This window comes from Abramis brama (genome assembly GCF_963993115.1).
Source record: "Abramis brama genome assembly, chromosome: 4".
Taxonomy (NCBI): Eukaryota; Metazoa; Chordata; class Actinopteri; order Cypriniformes; family Leuciscidae; genus Abramis; species Abramis brama.
Window position 1 is genome coordinate 51,886,606 of NC_139966.1, and position 15,630 is coordinate 51,902,235.

A 15,630-nucleotide genomic window follows, 5' to 3' on the forward strand; every position below is an offset into this window, starting at 1 on the left:
TGTGGGCGTTCTGGCGCAATATGGCTGCCTTCGCATCATCCAGGTGGATGCTGCACATTGGTGTCACTTTGGTGACTTTGGGTGTTCCTGTGCACCCAGGAACCCTACATCTTCCCTACTTGTAACACATTATTTGCCATTGTGAGGTATTGTCCAAGACATCCTTGAAAAGTACCCCTTATCGCACAACGTTGCCCTGAGGCAACAAAAAGAAAAACTGAATTTGTGAACATGCAAAATAAAAAAAACTTCACAAAACCTGCCAAAAGGCTTCTCTACACCTTCATACACACACATATATTTTTTATGTACAGTTCATGTCATTTTAAATAAGATTACTAAAGCAAATAATCTTGCTTTCATCTCACACCATGTGCTCCAGTGACCATGTGTCAGAAAAGGATGTCCCGCCTTCAAATGGTGCTTGATAGTGACTCCCAAACCGTATTGGACTGTTCTTTGATACTTTTTCAAACATTCTAATTGGTTGCAATCATTTAAAGAAAAATGTACTGAACATAGGGCTTAAGAAAACTTTCCGTTGCCTGGGGGCAACGCTATGCAGTAGAGGGTTAACGGATGAGTCTAGCTTACATTGGAAAGGAATTCAGAGGTGTGCAATAATCAAATAATCCATTTGAAATTAATCATAAGCATATCAAAAAAGGTTTTTCAATAATAACATGTCAGGAATTAGATCAAAGACTAAAATATATGTGCCAAAGTATTTCCTTAATGGGTCATACTTTACTGCTGTCAGCATTTGTGTAACTTTTTTAAACACCCCCACAAAATAGGGACTTGTTTGTGCTCTTTGTGAATCAGTTCTGGTATTAAATATCTATGAACAATCAAGTCAAACATGGATATGACACCAAGTAAAAAAAAAAAAAAAAAAGATTTTCTTAATATTGTTGTCTTCCAGTATACAAATATCTTAACATTCTTAAATCAAGATACATTTAGACTTGAGAAGCAAAATGACTAAATATAAAGTCTTATTTTCTGATTAATGGATAAAATGAAGCGAGTTTATGCTTAAAACATGTATAAATAGCCAACTCAATTCAAAGGGAAACCAAGATTATATTTCTTACCCTATTGGCAGATATTTTGATTATTTTATGTAAAAAATAACTTGATTTTTGATAATTATTTGCTAATATTATAATAATAATATTATTATTTATACTGTTAACCAAGACAAGAATACTGAGTAAGATTAGGATTTTGCTAAGCAGTGTAACGTGAAAAAAAAAAATACCGCAGTCGGTATAAGCTACCTGCAAAATAATAAATAATAATAATAATAATAGTTTACTTTTTAGATTTTTATTTTTGATCCTCAGGATTACAGATTATTGCTCATCTACCATCACTTGCCATATTTAAACATTGTTGACAACTCATTAAATACTTTCTTGTTTGTAGTGAAGATTTAACAATAAATATACAGATGTTTGAACGTCTTTATGTCAACGCTCGTTCTCCATAAGAGGTGCTGGTGTTGATCCCATGCGCTCCACGTGATTTTAAAACCATCCCGAAAAATCCTTGGCAAAGCCCAGGCCTGGAACCACCGTCTACTGCCACACTGCAGCAAAGACCCCGGTTTGTGCACACGAGCCTCTTAAACATTGTAATGCACACACACACACAAACATGTAACCTCAAAAAAAAAAAAAAAAAAAAAAATATTTAAGACAATGGGTTGAACACATTTTAACAAGACGTACACTACTTGATTTGCTTTAGTACATAGTTTGTGTGTTAACCAGATAAAGAACGTGATAGGATGGTTATTGAAAAGATGGGGTGTGTCGATACATTTACATTTACGACGCTCTGAACACAAACTAGCCTACCGAAGAGCAGCACATACTAACAACATATGAACAATCATTTAACCCGTCTTGTGTTTGTAGAGAAAGCAAAAGTTTGGGAGAAAACGTAACACTGTTATATGCCTTTAGGGTTTTGTAAAGTTGCACTGCAAAAATTATCTTATTCAGTATTTTTGTCTTACCAGTAAAATATCTAATCATTCATAAATCAAAATACATTTTATTGAGAAGCAAAATGAAACATTTGTTTTCCTGAAAAATTGATTAAAACAAATTACCATGTTTACATACCATGCAATAACCATCCGTTTTGACCCAGAAGAGGGAAGTAGGCTACATAAAAAACAATTTTTAGTGTTTAGTACGAAAATTGGATGTGTTAAGACTTTTAAAGTACACATTCATTTTATTTTAAAGATTTTTTTTTAAATAAAAAATGTGAGATATGATACACTTTTTATTTATTTATTGCATCAATTAATTAGATTTGTCTCAAATTATTTCCATAAAATACATTAAGCCTCTTTTCTTCTAACACATTTTTCCTTCCCACTGGGACTGCATTTTATTTCTAAACATACCTGCGCATGAACACACACACACAATAATTCTGAAATTAAAATAAAATAAATGAATGTCTGTTTTAGATCAGAAGTTCGACCAAATAGTCCAAATTTAAAACAGGAAAAAGTCCACATTTCACTCTGCTGCCACCTATCGATGTCACCTTGCATGATTCATTTAAATACCTGTACTTCCCGCCCAAAAATTTTGCGTCTGAAACAAATGCATATGCAATAAGGTCAGCCGCAAAAATAACCCTTTCGCTGCATGTTTTTAGTAAATCCTGACAGTAAATTTTAACGCCAAAAGAGGGTTTGCGCTGGCACAAGCTGTTAGTAAATCTGGCCCTTAATATCTTAAGTCACTTTGCTTCTCAAGTAAATATATCTTGATTTCAGAATGTTTCAATATTTGTTGAAAATCCCATTATCATTATCAAAAAGCCCGAGTAAGAAAATCATTTTTTGCAGTATGATATAAGCAGCCTAATTTTAGAAATGCCCCAGGAACAGTAACATAGTGTTTTATCATATAACAAGGAACATAAGTAGGACAAAAGTACCAGCTAATTGACACCTACACATGTGACAGAGTAAAAGAAAGTGACGCCACATTAAACAGGAAACAGGTAAAAAGTCATTTTGATTCCCTTTATGACAAACACAGATGGCAAAAAAGAGATAAATATCTGCCATAAAGATTTTCAGAAGTATAGTAAAATATAGGTCCCAATTTTATTAGATTTGAATATCCCAGTCACAAAGGCAGCTTTTGCTCTACAGGCCTGCAAACAGCAAAGCTTTCCTTCAATCCTCTGAAATGAGTACACGGTTGGTCTTGGCTTCATTTAACACACATACATCTCTCTCTCCCATTGAGGACCTGGAAAGAAACTCAGTACCGGATTTACTGTACATTTGGTATCTCATTGATATAGGCTCTACTTCACAGTATATAAAACAAGGGTTTCATTAAATTTCATATTACACTAGAGTATCTTATAACATTTAATTGCTTATTTTTATAATGATAGACAGAGGATGAGTTCATAGGAACAAAAGATGATGGAAGAAGGAAAAGTTCAAAAAAAAAAAAAAAGTATAAATATCCTAATATACACCCCTGTGATTACACAGCCTGATGAGTTTCAGCAATAATATGGATAGATTTGTGAATGCGCAGTTTGAGCATTTCCATCTCAAACATCAATACTGACATTTTTAAAAACTGTGTGGAAAGAGTGTGTTGCTTTTGGGAGCGAAATTTGAAATGCTAATGCGTCAGCCAATGAGCTTCCAGTCTATATGAACGGTGGGGATAAGCCCCGCCCCCGAATCGTTCACAATCCAGTTAAATTTCAACAGATTTTATTTAGAACCAAGAGAACGCAAAATGTTAAAATCTGCTGTAAAAATTACGGTAATACAAGTTTTAAAAAATAAACAACAACAAAAGAATAGTGTGATCAACTAAAATAAACGATTTCAAACCCTGCGCCTGACTGTATTCTGTCCCACCCCTTATTTTATATAAAGAAAAAAATCATCATGTAGAAAACAAGAGAACAGGGCACATGCAAGTGGCATGTCCATGCCTAAATCATCAGGTATGATTGAACAAATTTTTTTTTTTCTCTTTTTTTTTTTTCTTTACCGGAACTTATAGTTAAACAATAAAAGATCTCTAAATGGATTACGTACAACTAACACATGAAGCGAAGAAAAGATGAAATGGTGAAATTTCCATGAAAACGTCGCTAGGTTGCACCACTGGCAGTAGCAGCTCATAAAAGGTTAGCCATGTTATTCTAGCGTAAAATAAATAAATACTGCCGTAGCGCTAATTAGCCACGCCCTTCACCCTCAACCAATCAGATCAGGGCTTCTCCCTCCCCTTCAAAGGCAGGCTGTGACACACAGCTCTGTCTCGCCTTCGTCTTTATGAATTTATGGAGTCTTGGTAATTTCTTTAGTCTTCGTTTCCCATCTGTAAATGGATCTAGTACCTAAAAATAAAACATTACAAATGGTTAATAACAGACAGGTTGAGGAGTTTTTAAAGTGCCCCTATTATGCTATTTTAAAGGTTCCTAATTTTGTTTTGGAGTCTCCTACAATAGGTTTACATGCATCCAAGGTCGAAACACACTCTCATAATATACATTACAGCTTCAGCTCTTTTCTCAGTGTTTGAAACCACTCGATAAAGGATTGGGTCTCTCTAAACCCCTCCTTTCCGAGAGCCTACTCTGTTCTGATTGGTCAGATGGCCCAGTCTGTTTTGATTGGTCTACTGCTTACAGCAGGTCTTGGAAACAAATCTCCCATCCTATATGTTAATTTCAGCTCCAGATCTTCCTCAGCACTTGATACACAGTAATGATGGCATCAGTTTTACTGTATCAATCTCATCCTTTTGAAGTGCATGCAAAGTGGTTTTGCTTTCGTAGACGTAGTAGACTTTGTTCACCGACAGCCAATGAGAAATATGCAGTTCAGAATTGGTTCTTTCTTTTAGGAGACAATAACTTCATTTGTCATGCACTTTGATCTTTAAATCTGCACGAAAGGTAATATTTGAAAAAGCATAATAGGGGCACTTTAAATCAAACTATTTTAACAAGCAGCCGCTGACCTGTAGTAGTTTGGCTTAAAGGGTCCGTTCTTGTTCAGGCCAAGGTATTTGGCCTGTTCGTCAGACAGTTCAGTCAAGTGTGCATCAAATGTAGGGAGATGAAGGCTGGCCACATACTCATCTGCAAAAACAGCAGTTTAGTATTTAAAATTGTGCAACAAGAAAACACATATCAATATAACTTGCATTTCATGCTCGCTATTATGTTATTCATAAAAAAAATTATAAAAAAAAAAAAATCACATTCAGAAAACAAAATGCTATTTAAACAGTTTTTTACTTCCAATGCAAAGATTGAGTCTACATCTACACTAATCTGGCCAATACAGCATTTTAGTCTTGCGAAAACTAATCTTTTTGAAGACGTGGAAACATTTGATAAAGCCATTTCCGCACTGTAGTGTGGACAGTGAAAACGGAGGTATTTCAAAATGATGACGCATGTTTAGTCATGTGACACATTCTGTATTGACAGACATCTATGTTTATACTGCTATGTCTGTTATGTGCCATTCACTTTCACAGTGTTGCTAAAGATAAATGCTTCTTCGTACATTCTTCATATTACATTCCTGCAAAGATGATAGAAAATGTACTCGCAATTGCTGTCCTGCGGCAAAACATGAGGGCAGTTGTATTTAGACAATACATAGAGTGGTGGTTGAGTGCGACCTGGACGCATGCAAGCGGTGAGATATTTAGCTAATAAAATAGTTGTGCCAGAGCGCGAGAACTTTAATATGCTTGGTCTCTGTATCATCTCAGTGTGCTTTTATTACGTTTCACACATGCAAAGTAAGATGATTTTAGTGTATTCCGACATTTCTGTTTGGACAAGTAGCGTTTGGAAAAATGCTTGTGTGGACCATAGACTGTAAAAAAAAAGTGGCTTCACTTTTCAGGACATGCACGCTTGGTGTGGACAAGTAGCGCTTGGAAAATGCTAGTGTGGACAGAGAATTTTGAAATGAAAAGTTTTCAAATGTATCCGGATTAATGTAGTCTCAGAAAATCAGGGAAATCTCAGAAAAGCGAATTTAACTGAATATAATATCTTTCCACCTCCTCTTAACCCTCATGTTGTGTTCAGGTCATTTTTGACCGGGAACACAACAAGTGTTATAGGGTTTTGAACACAACACAAAGGTTAAAGAAGCAGTTTGGAATTCAATCTCATATATTTGTGTTTCTGTGAGGATGAGCTGCAGGGTTGAATGAAGAGCAATAGAAAGGATGGGAAATGACAGAGAAGTGCAGTCTGCAGTGATAAGTAGCAGCCGTTTGTGACAGCATGACCTATTTTCAGCTGTCTCCTGCTCCTCGGGGTCTATGCAGGATCCTACAATCGCTTAACTCTCTACACCGTGTGCCGCAGAAAACACTGAATCTTTCAACAGACTGAAAACATCCGTGCACGGCACAGACCAAACCAATTACAGCGATTACAAGCCTAGACAGCCATAATATTAACACAACATTTGAGGATTTCACTCAATTACTGGGTTTACTGCATGCGACACTCGTCTTAAATGGAAGATAAGCAGCGCAGAACTCTCAAATAGTTTGTTTCAGGTCATGCATAACCATTTAGAAGGGTTTAGAAATGGCATTTTTTCCATGCACATGTCTATATTTCATACCCATTTTCTTAGGCAGCAGGTAGACGTCCTGTTTGTAGCGGCCTTCAGGAGCATTGTACAGCTCTATCAGAGCCAGAGCCTGGGAGAAAAGGAGCAAGAAATCAGTCACCATGACAACAGCAAGGCTGTGACACACACACATTTTAAGTGCCTGGGGTTCATACTCTCACACTGCACACAGACTGAGAAACCCATTCTCTGATTGAAATCAGAGTCAAATTCTTTTTTTTTCACGGACACAAAAGCACATTATGTATTTAATGAAGTCATTTGTGTAAATTTTCACTCGTTTTCTCTCTTCTCACCTGGGTAGTAGCCGTGATGGACAGCACAAAGGTAGGAACAGTGGAGCAGCTCAGGTTTAGGAGGCGACCCTGGAAATATACACATATATATGGACCATTTAAGACATTAAAATGCTAACAAACTACTTTGTTTTCAGTAACATTTTAATCTTATCTTTTTTCTTCTTTATAATGCCTGTGTAAAGCACTCTGAATTACCACTGATACAATAAATAAACTTGCCTACACAGGCATACATCCCAGATATTTAGCAACACTAAATGCGTAAATGCATTTATATGTAGAGACATTTACTACAATGAAAGTAGTAGCGATTTTAAGACATTATGAAGATGTACTTAAAGTGCTCCTTTATGTTAAAGGTTCCTAAAGTCTCCTATGTACACATCCCACAGTCTCATACAATACAATTACATGCATCCAAGTTCAAAAACCACTTTCATTTTCTGAATTTTCTCATTGAAGCAGCATCTCTTTTCTCAGTGTCTGAAACAGTTTGGTAAAGTATTCAGTCTCTTTAAACCCCCCCTTTCCGAGAGCCTACTCTGCTTTATAACACACTACATGAAAGGCAAAACCCTGAAAAAACATAATAGGGGGACTTTAAATAAAAAATTTCAATCTCAAACCTCCGCCAGCAACACTATTCTCTTTCCATCTGGCCAGATGACATGGTCCACCTGCGATCTCACCCGCTCCCAGGTCAATTCAGGGGTCCGCAGACTGGCCTGAAAAGTTGAAGGAAATGTGTTAAAGAATAAGGTGCACAATACAAAAACACTTACTCAGTAACCATGTGCACTCTCAGACATTATCAAATAAACATGTGAAATCTCTGAGTTAGAGCAGTTTTCTCACCACGTCAATCTCAGTATTGGAGTGGCCCATGTTGCAGACGATACAGCCGTTCTTCATGCGGTCCATGTACTCTCTTACTACCACATTTTTATTGCCTATGGACATCACACACAATAAGAATAAGATGAATGTAAATGAGAAACTTTAGTTGATGAAGGGAGCTTTGGGAATGATATTGATCTGAAATGACTCAAAGCACCACACAATCCTGGGAGTCTCTCGTTCTTCACCTGTCTTTCCTCCATAGAACAACTAAATGGACCAAGAATCAAGTTGAACCAAGTCAAAATGCAATTATTAAAAGTAATTTCATCCACAAGTGCAACACGCTGCCTACAGATTAAACTGTGATTCAGGTTTGACTCTTGAATTGTCCTGTTCATACTACAGCACATCTTACAGGTGAGGCTTGAATCCGGTCTATAATGTAAAATAAAAAAAATCTATTTTGGGACACGAAAGGAGTGTATCTGTAAAGTATGTCCATTTTTACATGCAATTACAAAGAATGCAATGATGCAAAAAGTAGACCATACTTTTCATTTTTGGGTAACTTTTCATAATTTGTTTCCTTAAAAAATCTGTCAAACAGAATTATAATCACCATGTAAACATTTAAAGATTACAACAATCAAAATCGGATCTAAAAATACCTGTGCAGGTGATGACGATGTCGACTTGTCGGATGACTTCGGTGAGTTTTACCAGCCTGAAGCCGTCCATGCTGTGTGATGACAAATATAAATTAGAGAATGCAGTCTTTCTAAAGAGTAAAACAATAAAGACTAACCATGAGACTGAATGCTGAATAAGAACTTTGCTGTCATTCAACACAGAAAACTGACCGGTGTGGCAACAGTGATTAAAGAAACGTTTACAATGTTTAGGAAAGTACTGTACTACGATAATATGAAACAGGTGCGCAATAATGCTGAACACACAGTCCTGGAGAGCCATTCTGGTTGCTGGTTCACAAGCATTTACACATTAACACATTAGTATGACATTAAGTGTAATTCAATGGCATCTAGTAAAGGACATGATTCAGTGAAAGTAACTCACCAGGCCTGTAGAGCACAGATGGGGTCAATCTCAGTGACGTAGACGATGGAGCCCATTGCTTTGAGAGCAGCACAGCAGCCTTTTCCCACCTTACACACACACAAAGACCAACAAAGTAATTATTCAGAACAAAAAGGTTCAAAGAAAATATTTATAAAGCACACATGGACCCAATGTGATTGACACAAACAGGACATGATCAGCATCTTTTGTTGCACCTGGAAAAACATTTGAATTAAGCAATCAGGTTGACTTTCCTATTAGAAATCAAAAGAAACACATTTAGAGGTATTGTCCTCTAGTGGCCATATCTGGTATCTGTTTAATAATGCAGTAATGCAGCAGTGCAGTGGAGGTGTGGCCACCAAAAATGATTGACAGAAGGAACTGAATAAGCAGGCAGAACTGCAGAATGGTTTTAAAATAGTTGGGGCTTAAATAATTGGGCAAATCGGCAAATTTTGTAGATTTTGCAGGGCTGGACATGTCAGATACCAGTCATTGGAATAAACAGATTTAAATTATTTTCGTATAATGCCAAGAAAATCCTGAAGTTCAGAATGCAGCTCTCCAGAGCTTCTCATAGGAAACGGTTATTAGCTGGAAACAATTGCTGTTTATTTATCTCACCTCTCCATATCCACAAATCACCACCTGCTTCCCTCCAAACATCACATCTGTGGTCCTCTTTAGACTTGAACACAAAACACAGACATGCTCAGTAAAACCATACAGCACTATAAACCACATCATTCAGAACCTGCAGAACTGATACTCTGCACATTTAGTCTGCAAAAGGGCATAATAAGTGCAATGTGTGCAATGTGTTTTGATTGGTCGGCTGGACCAGTGTGTTGTGACTGGTCAAGCGTGCCTGGGAAATATCACGCCATAACCACAAGTTTTAACACACTACTAACTAACTCAACAGACCCCACCCCTTTATTTTGTGTATGCCTTAGGGGGGAATTATTTAAAAGCGGAATACTGTGATGTGTTCGTTTCTGGAAGAAAACTCAAGACTACAATGTAGAAGTTTCACAGAGTTCAGAAACAGTGCGCACTGGTATAGAGAAGAACTCCCTTTGGAGGGACTTTATGCTTTGGAACTGTGCAGACCTTTTCAGGCTCAACATTACACACTAAAGTTAGTTGAAAATGCGAAACCTCTTTAACCATATTGACTGGGAAAACTATTCTGAGTTAGACTTGGTGACTTTTCCTAACCCTTAACAAGAGACATACCCATCCAATATAGACTCCCGGCAGCAGTACAGGTTGTCAAATTTCTGCTTGGTCACTGAATCGTTAACATTCATCGCAGGAACACACAACTTGCCCGCTTTTGACAGCTGGTATAGCCTGGGAAAAACAAATTAATATGAGAACAGCTTAGCAAGAAAACAACACAAAGAAATTCTTAAGGATCAATGATGGTAATATATAATAATTATATAATCAATATATAACACTACCAGTCGAAAGTCTGGAATAAATTATGATTTTGAATATTTTCATATTTAATATTAATATTTTCAGTAATATTAAGAAATATTATTATGATGTACAATAACAGTTTTTTTAATTTTATTTAAATGTATTTAGGTTCAGAAAATCAGGAAAAAAGTATTACGATTCCACACAGATATAAAGCATTTACCACTGATAATAATAAGAACTATTATTAATAATTGATCACTAATAATAATAATAATAATAATAATAATAATAATAATAATAATAATAATAATAATAATTGAGCAGCAAATCAGCATACATTAAATCACAGGAATAAATTGAATTTTCAAATATATTAAAATAGAAAACTATAGCAATACTACAGTTTCTTTATTAATTAAATAAATGCAGCTTTAGTGTGCTTAAGAGTCTTTTGGAATCAATTAATAGTTAATATCTTGCCTCTCTAAAATATTACACTTCAATCAACATTACATCTGCCAGTTCCACTACTTGCCACTAGATGGAGACATCACTATTTGATATGCGAAAAACAAGAGGTCCCCACATTGTTCATTATATATTACATTTTAAATCAGAAGTTTGACTTAGTCCACACCAAATGTCAAAAATGTAACACTATTTTAATGTATTTAACAAATCAAAGTATTTTCACAAATGTAATCACCTGTGAACTCCAGTCACGCTCTCCTCTACGATGCCTTTGATCTTTTTGAACATGTTGGGATATTTCTTATAAATCCAGTGGGTCAAATCCCCTCCATCATCTAAAATCTACAAGGCATAAGCTGTTGAGAACAGTCATAATGTTTCATAGTCCAGTTGTAGGTGTATATAGTCCAGTTACCACTTACCATGTTGGGCTGCCAACCCTCCACGTTAACACAGCGATCGATACACCACCAGAAGTCATCTTCTGATTCGCCCTTCCAGGCAAACACTGAGAAACCTGCCAGACACGACACACAGGAGTTAATCAGGACAGAAAAGTATATAACAGAATAATGGAAAGGGAATAAAAAAAGGAAAAAGATTTACCTCCCTCAGCCAGAGCGGCTGCTACCTCATTTTGAGTGGAGTAGATGTTACAGGCGGCCCACCTGCACTGAGCACCCAGAGCAGAGAGGGTCTCCATCAGCACCTGCAAACACACACACACACACACGACAATGCATTATTGAAATTAGAGCCTCAGGATTTCTGTGATGTGGAAAACGCGGATGGAATCCAGTCACAATTTTTTTTTTTACAGTATAACGTGGAATGTCAGATACACAGAAACGCAAAGGTCTTCACTATAACCCGACATAATAAAATTTTAGTTTAACTTAAAGTAGTCATGACATGGATTTTTTTTTATTATTATTTTAATGTTTCTTGAGGTTAACTTATAATGCTAATAAAGTTTTTTCCACAAAAAACAAACAAAACAAATACATTTGTGGAAAAACGATAATTTGTAACCCTCATTATGACCCTCTGTCTGAAAAGGCACGGCTCCTTTAAGGCTTGTCGGTAAACGTCCACTGTTATGATTGGCTAATGTCATTGCATAGGAAACCGTATCAATGCCCACTCGCAAGTAAATGTTTTGAAAACATCCATAGAACCACCATTTACAGACAAAGCATTATGAAATAATTTACTTGCGACTGCTTCATCTTTTATCAAAAGTTTCTTTGCAAACTCTCTATTGCACTGACTGTGCCTAGTTTACAAACCCAAAATGCTCTAAACAAACATAATTCTCCGACACAATCCGGGAGGCCAATAAAATAAAACATCCACTTGTTTCCGACACTGGGATCCTTCTGAAGTTTGTACAGAGACAGTGGGAAATAAGGTGGCAAAATGATTTCTCATGTCATGACCCATTTAAAGAAATTTGGACAGAAATATATTACTAATATAATATAATTTAATTATGTTAAAACTATTATAATTACCACCGTTTTTTGATAACAAATTTATTAAGTTACATATCCAGAAAAGAAAAAAAGGAAAAAAATTGGGGTAAATAAAACAGAATTTGAAAAAATTAAATAAAACGGGCCCTATGACATACAAATGTCAGTTTGCTAAAAAAAAACAAAAAAAACAGCATTAATTTTGAAAACATCATCACAAATACAGTAACACCTCTTAAAATTAACTCATATAGACAATAAAAAGGTTCCTAAATTGGGAAAATAATGTCCCAAAAGGTGGTAGAGTTAGGATTAGGGTGTTGGAATTATAGTGTAATTAAATATAATTTGTTTAATTTAAGAACAAATTAAGTCAAAATGAGGTCTTCAAGCATTTGGTGTATAATCGTGTGTGTGTGTGTGTGTGTGTGTGTACAGACACTCACAGCAGTCTGTGCAGTGATGTGGGTACAACCCACAATTTTTGCTCCAGCCAATGGCTTCTCTCCCTGAGCTCTCTTCCTCAAAGCCATGAGAGCAGGCATCTCTACAGTACAAAAATACCCACAAAAGTCATTAACACATGCCTATAATATTAAAATAAACATGCTAACATCCTTGATTATATAGAAAGAGTTTTAAACCTCGAAGACAGGCTGTGTGTGAGTGTACAATGGAGTATTTGGCCACGTGGTTACAGGGGCTGAAGGAAGCGCGCTGCTGTGAACATATGCCCTCTCACCATCACAGGAAGAACATCAAAACACGCTTCGCTTCATCTCACACAAACACACACATTGACTTCACACATAAGCAAATACCAACAGCTTAATATGCTGACTGGCCTGCGGACAACGGCATTGCACAATCAGCCGTCATGCTCGTAAAAACAGTTATAGCTTGTCGGCACATGTAAATATTAATGCACACAGGGCCCCTCTCACCTTGCTCTGCGATCTCGATCTCCCTGCGTCCGAAGTCGGCCTGTTTGATGTTCTTTATGCAGAAGTCTCCATTGCCCTTGGAGTTCTTCTGCTGCTTGTCACGGGGAGATGTCTCGTCATCGGAGCTGTCCGTGTACGAGGCGGCTGAAGGAGGGAGCATTTATGTAAAGGAATGTAGATTTTACGTCCCCTCCTAAACCCTACTCTGCATTATCAATGTAATCCTTCTAAAGAGCCCTGCTTGAGAAGCCACACAGGAATGCCTTTGTTCACATGACTCACTACATTCGACCCCGAACGTGTGGTAAAAACTCATTTTACGTACAGTAGCCTGAGTCTATAGTGCGTTTTGGTGCTTGTACAATGTCATACCTGAGCTGTAACTGTCTGTAGAAGACTGTGAGATGGAGCGAGACAAAGACCTGCGGCCGATCTTGGTGGGACGTTTGTTGAACTCCTGCTTCTGGTCTGCGAACTGGATCTGTCAAAACAAAAAAGGGTGGAGGTCAGTACAAGAGAGAGAGACAAGTTCAGGGTGAGATATCAAAAAGCTTTTGAATTGTTAAAAAAAAAAAATAGATACATACAAAAAACCGCTATGTATATATTGAATTTTCTTATATAGACTTATACATAATTGAGTTTTTGAATTTTCAACATCATTACCTCACTTGATCCTTCAGAAATCATTCTAATATGTTGATTTGCTGCTCAAGAAACATTTCTGATTATTATCAATGTTGTCCAAAACAGTTGTGCTGCTTAATATTTTTGTCCTTACTGTCACTTTTGAACTATTTAATGCATGCTTGCTAAAAAATAAAAAAAAATAAAAAAATACAGAGACTCTACCGTTTTTTTTTAAACAAAAAAATATTAAAATATACTTTAACAACAAGAACAACTTTAACTAGTGCATACTTGCTGAGGTTGGATTTCACCCCCCGATTGATCTTTGAACTGTTTTCTGAGCTGTAATACTCTGGATAATGCTTAACAGTGTGCCTATTACCACAGGAAGTGTCAAATTATTATGTAAACAATGGCCAGTCTGAACACAATGCTACAATTCACATATTAAAGGTGGTATCAGCGATTTCAGGCCCAAACATAAATGTTCACATTCATCTAATCTTACCTAACGATCCGCTAGCTGCCCGCCCCATAAGCATGCCGTCGGTGATTGGTTGGAACACTATTTATTTTGGTTTTGAGTGTTTGGCTAAACCGGGTGAAAACAACTGTTTTTGTGTGCAGATCTCAGAGCCTAGGCTGCCTACAGAGACGCGTTTTTTTGACGGCATGCTTATGGGGCGGGCAGCTAGCGGATCGTTATGTAAGATTAGATGAATGTGAACATTTATGTTTGGGCCTGAAATCGCTGATACCACCTTTAAGCGGAATACAGGGAATTAGCCTTTCCGCGCAAAGTGAGAAGTAAATCATATAAATCAAGATCCAGTCCTAATCTTTAACACAATTTGACCTGCCAGGTAGGTACTTCCTTTTACCCCACAGTTAGGCAGTGATAATTTCATTATCATAACCTCAACAACTGCACCAGCATCCTTCATCAGTGTAGTCTGCCACCACTAAGCTACTCTCAATGAAAGTCTGGAAAGGCAGCGGAAACCATTGAGAGCTCACCGTAGACGTGTAGATAAACTGCACTACTATTAATGGCCCGGCAGCTGTTGCCTGCAGAGAGGAAAGCGCTGCATGAACCGTGAGAGGATTACGGCGTGGTGCAGTCATCTCATGTTGACTTTATTATCTGACTCAACAGCAAGCCTCAAATCCCCCCGCTCCATCAAGAGATTTTTAAAAGCACGACTATTACATAACCCTGTGCCATATCGGTGTTCAATCAACCATGCACCGAGTGATCGCAGTGATTAATCTTCAGGCTTTGGGTTGAAGCTATAGGAAGTGCTGTTTTCAGGATGGGTGGATGACTTTTAGACCATGATTAAAACACAGTTATGCAGACAAGTGTGACTCACAAACCTTGATTCACACAAACACATCGTTGTGCCCGAAAGCACTTCAACGCAATTGTCACTCGCAGGGGTTCAGCAACAATAGCCCTACAGAGAAACAAACACCCACAGCCTCTTCAGAAGTTCAATTTGGCACCTGTTTATCTCTTATCGCTTGGCACAAAGGGCCAAAGGACTGTACTGGAAGGACTCTCACAAATCACTTACTCATAGGAAAAACATGATGCTAATCTGATAAGAAAAAGCTCAGGATGCTCGGATTCAGTGAGAAATATGTGGCAAAACCACATTTCCAGGATACACGCATCCTAAGCCACACCTCGGTTCCAAAACTTGATGAGCATCATATCTGACTTGGAACATTCTACAAAAGACAGCAATTCAATTTTGGTA

General features: G+C 37.1%; 1 protein-coding gene across 1 annotated transcript in view; it reads right to left on the reverse strand.

The window, feature by feature from the left end:
* Positions 1 to 1,310: 1,310 nt before the first annotated feature.
* ahcyl2b (adenosylhomocysteinase like 2b) overlaps positions 1,311 to 15,630 on the reverse strand; it is a 36,977-nt gene continuing 22,657 nt past the window's right edge. The window contains exons 2-17 of the mRNA XM_084112596.1: positions 13,610 to 13,718; positions 13,238 to 13,381; positions 12,740 to 12,840; positions 11,425 to 11,527; positions 11,241 to 11,335; positions 11,054 to 11,160; positions 10,153 to 10,269; positions 9,538 to 9,601; positions 8,908 to 8,996; positions 8,499 to 8,569; positions 7,846 to 7,940; positions 7,617 to 7,715; positions 6,988 to 7,056; positions 6,683 to 6,761; positions 5,043 to 5,163; positions 1,311 to 4,413 (exon numbers count right to left, since the gene is read on the reverse strand). Of these exons, the coding sequence (XP_083968722.1) occupies positions 4,407 to 4,413; positions 5,043 to 5,163; positions 6,683 to 6,761; positions 6,988 to 7,056; positions 7,617 to 7,715; positions 7,846 to 7,940; positions 8,499 to 8,569; positions 8,908 to 8,996; positions 9,538 to 9,601; positions 10,153 to 10,269; positions 11,054 to 11,160; positions 11,241 to 11,335; positions 11,425 to 11,527; positions 12,740 to 12,840; positions 13,238 to 13,381; positions 13,610 to 13,718 (1,470 nt within the window). The 3' untranslated portion in view covers positions 1,311 to 4,406. The remainder of the gene's footprint in view (positions 4,414 to 5,042; positions 5,164 to 6,682; positions 6,762 to 6,987; positions 7,057 to 7,616; positions 7,716 to 7,845; positions 7,941 to 8,498; positions 8,570 to 8,907; positions 8,997 to 9,537; positions 9,602 to 10,152; positions 10,270 to 11,053; positions 11,161 to 11,240; positions 11,336 to 11,424; positions 11,528 to 12,739; positions 12,841 to 13,237; positions 13,382 to 13,609; positions 13,719 to 15,630) is intronic.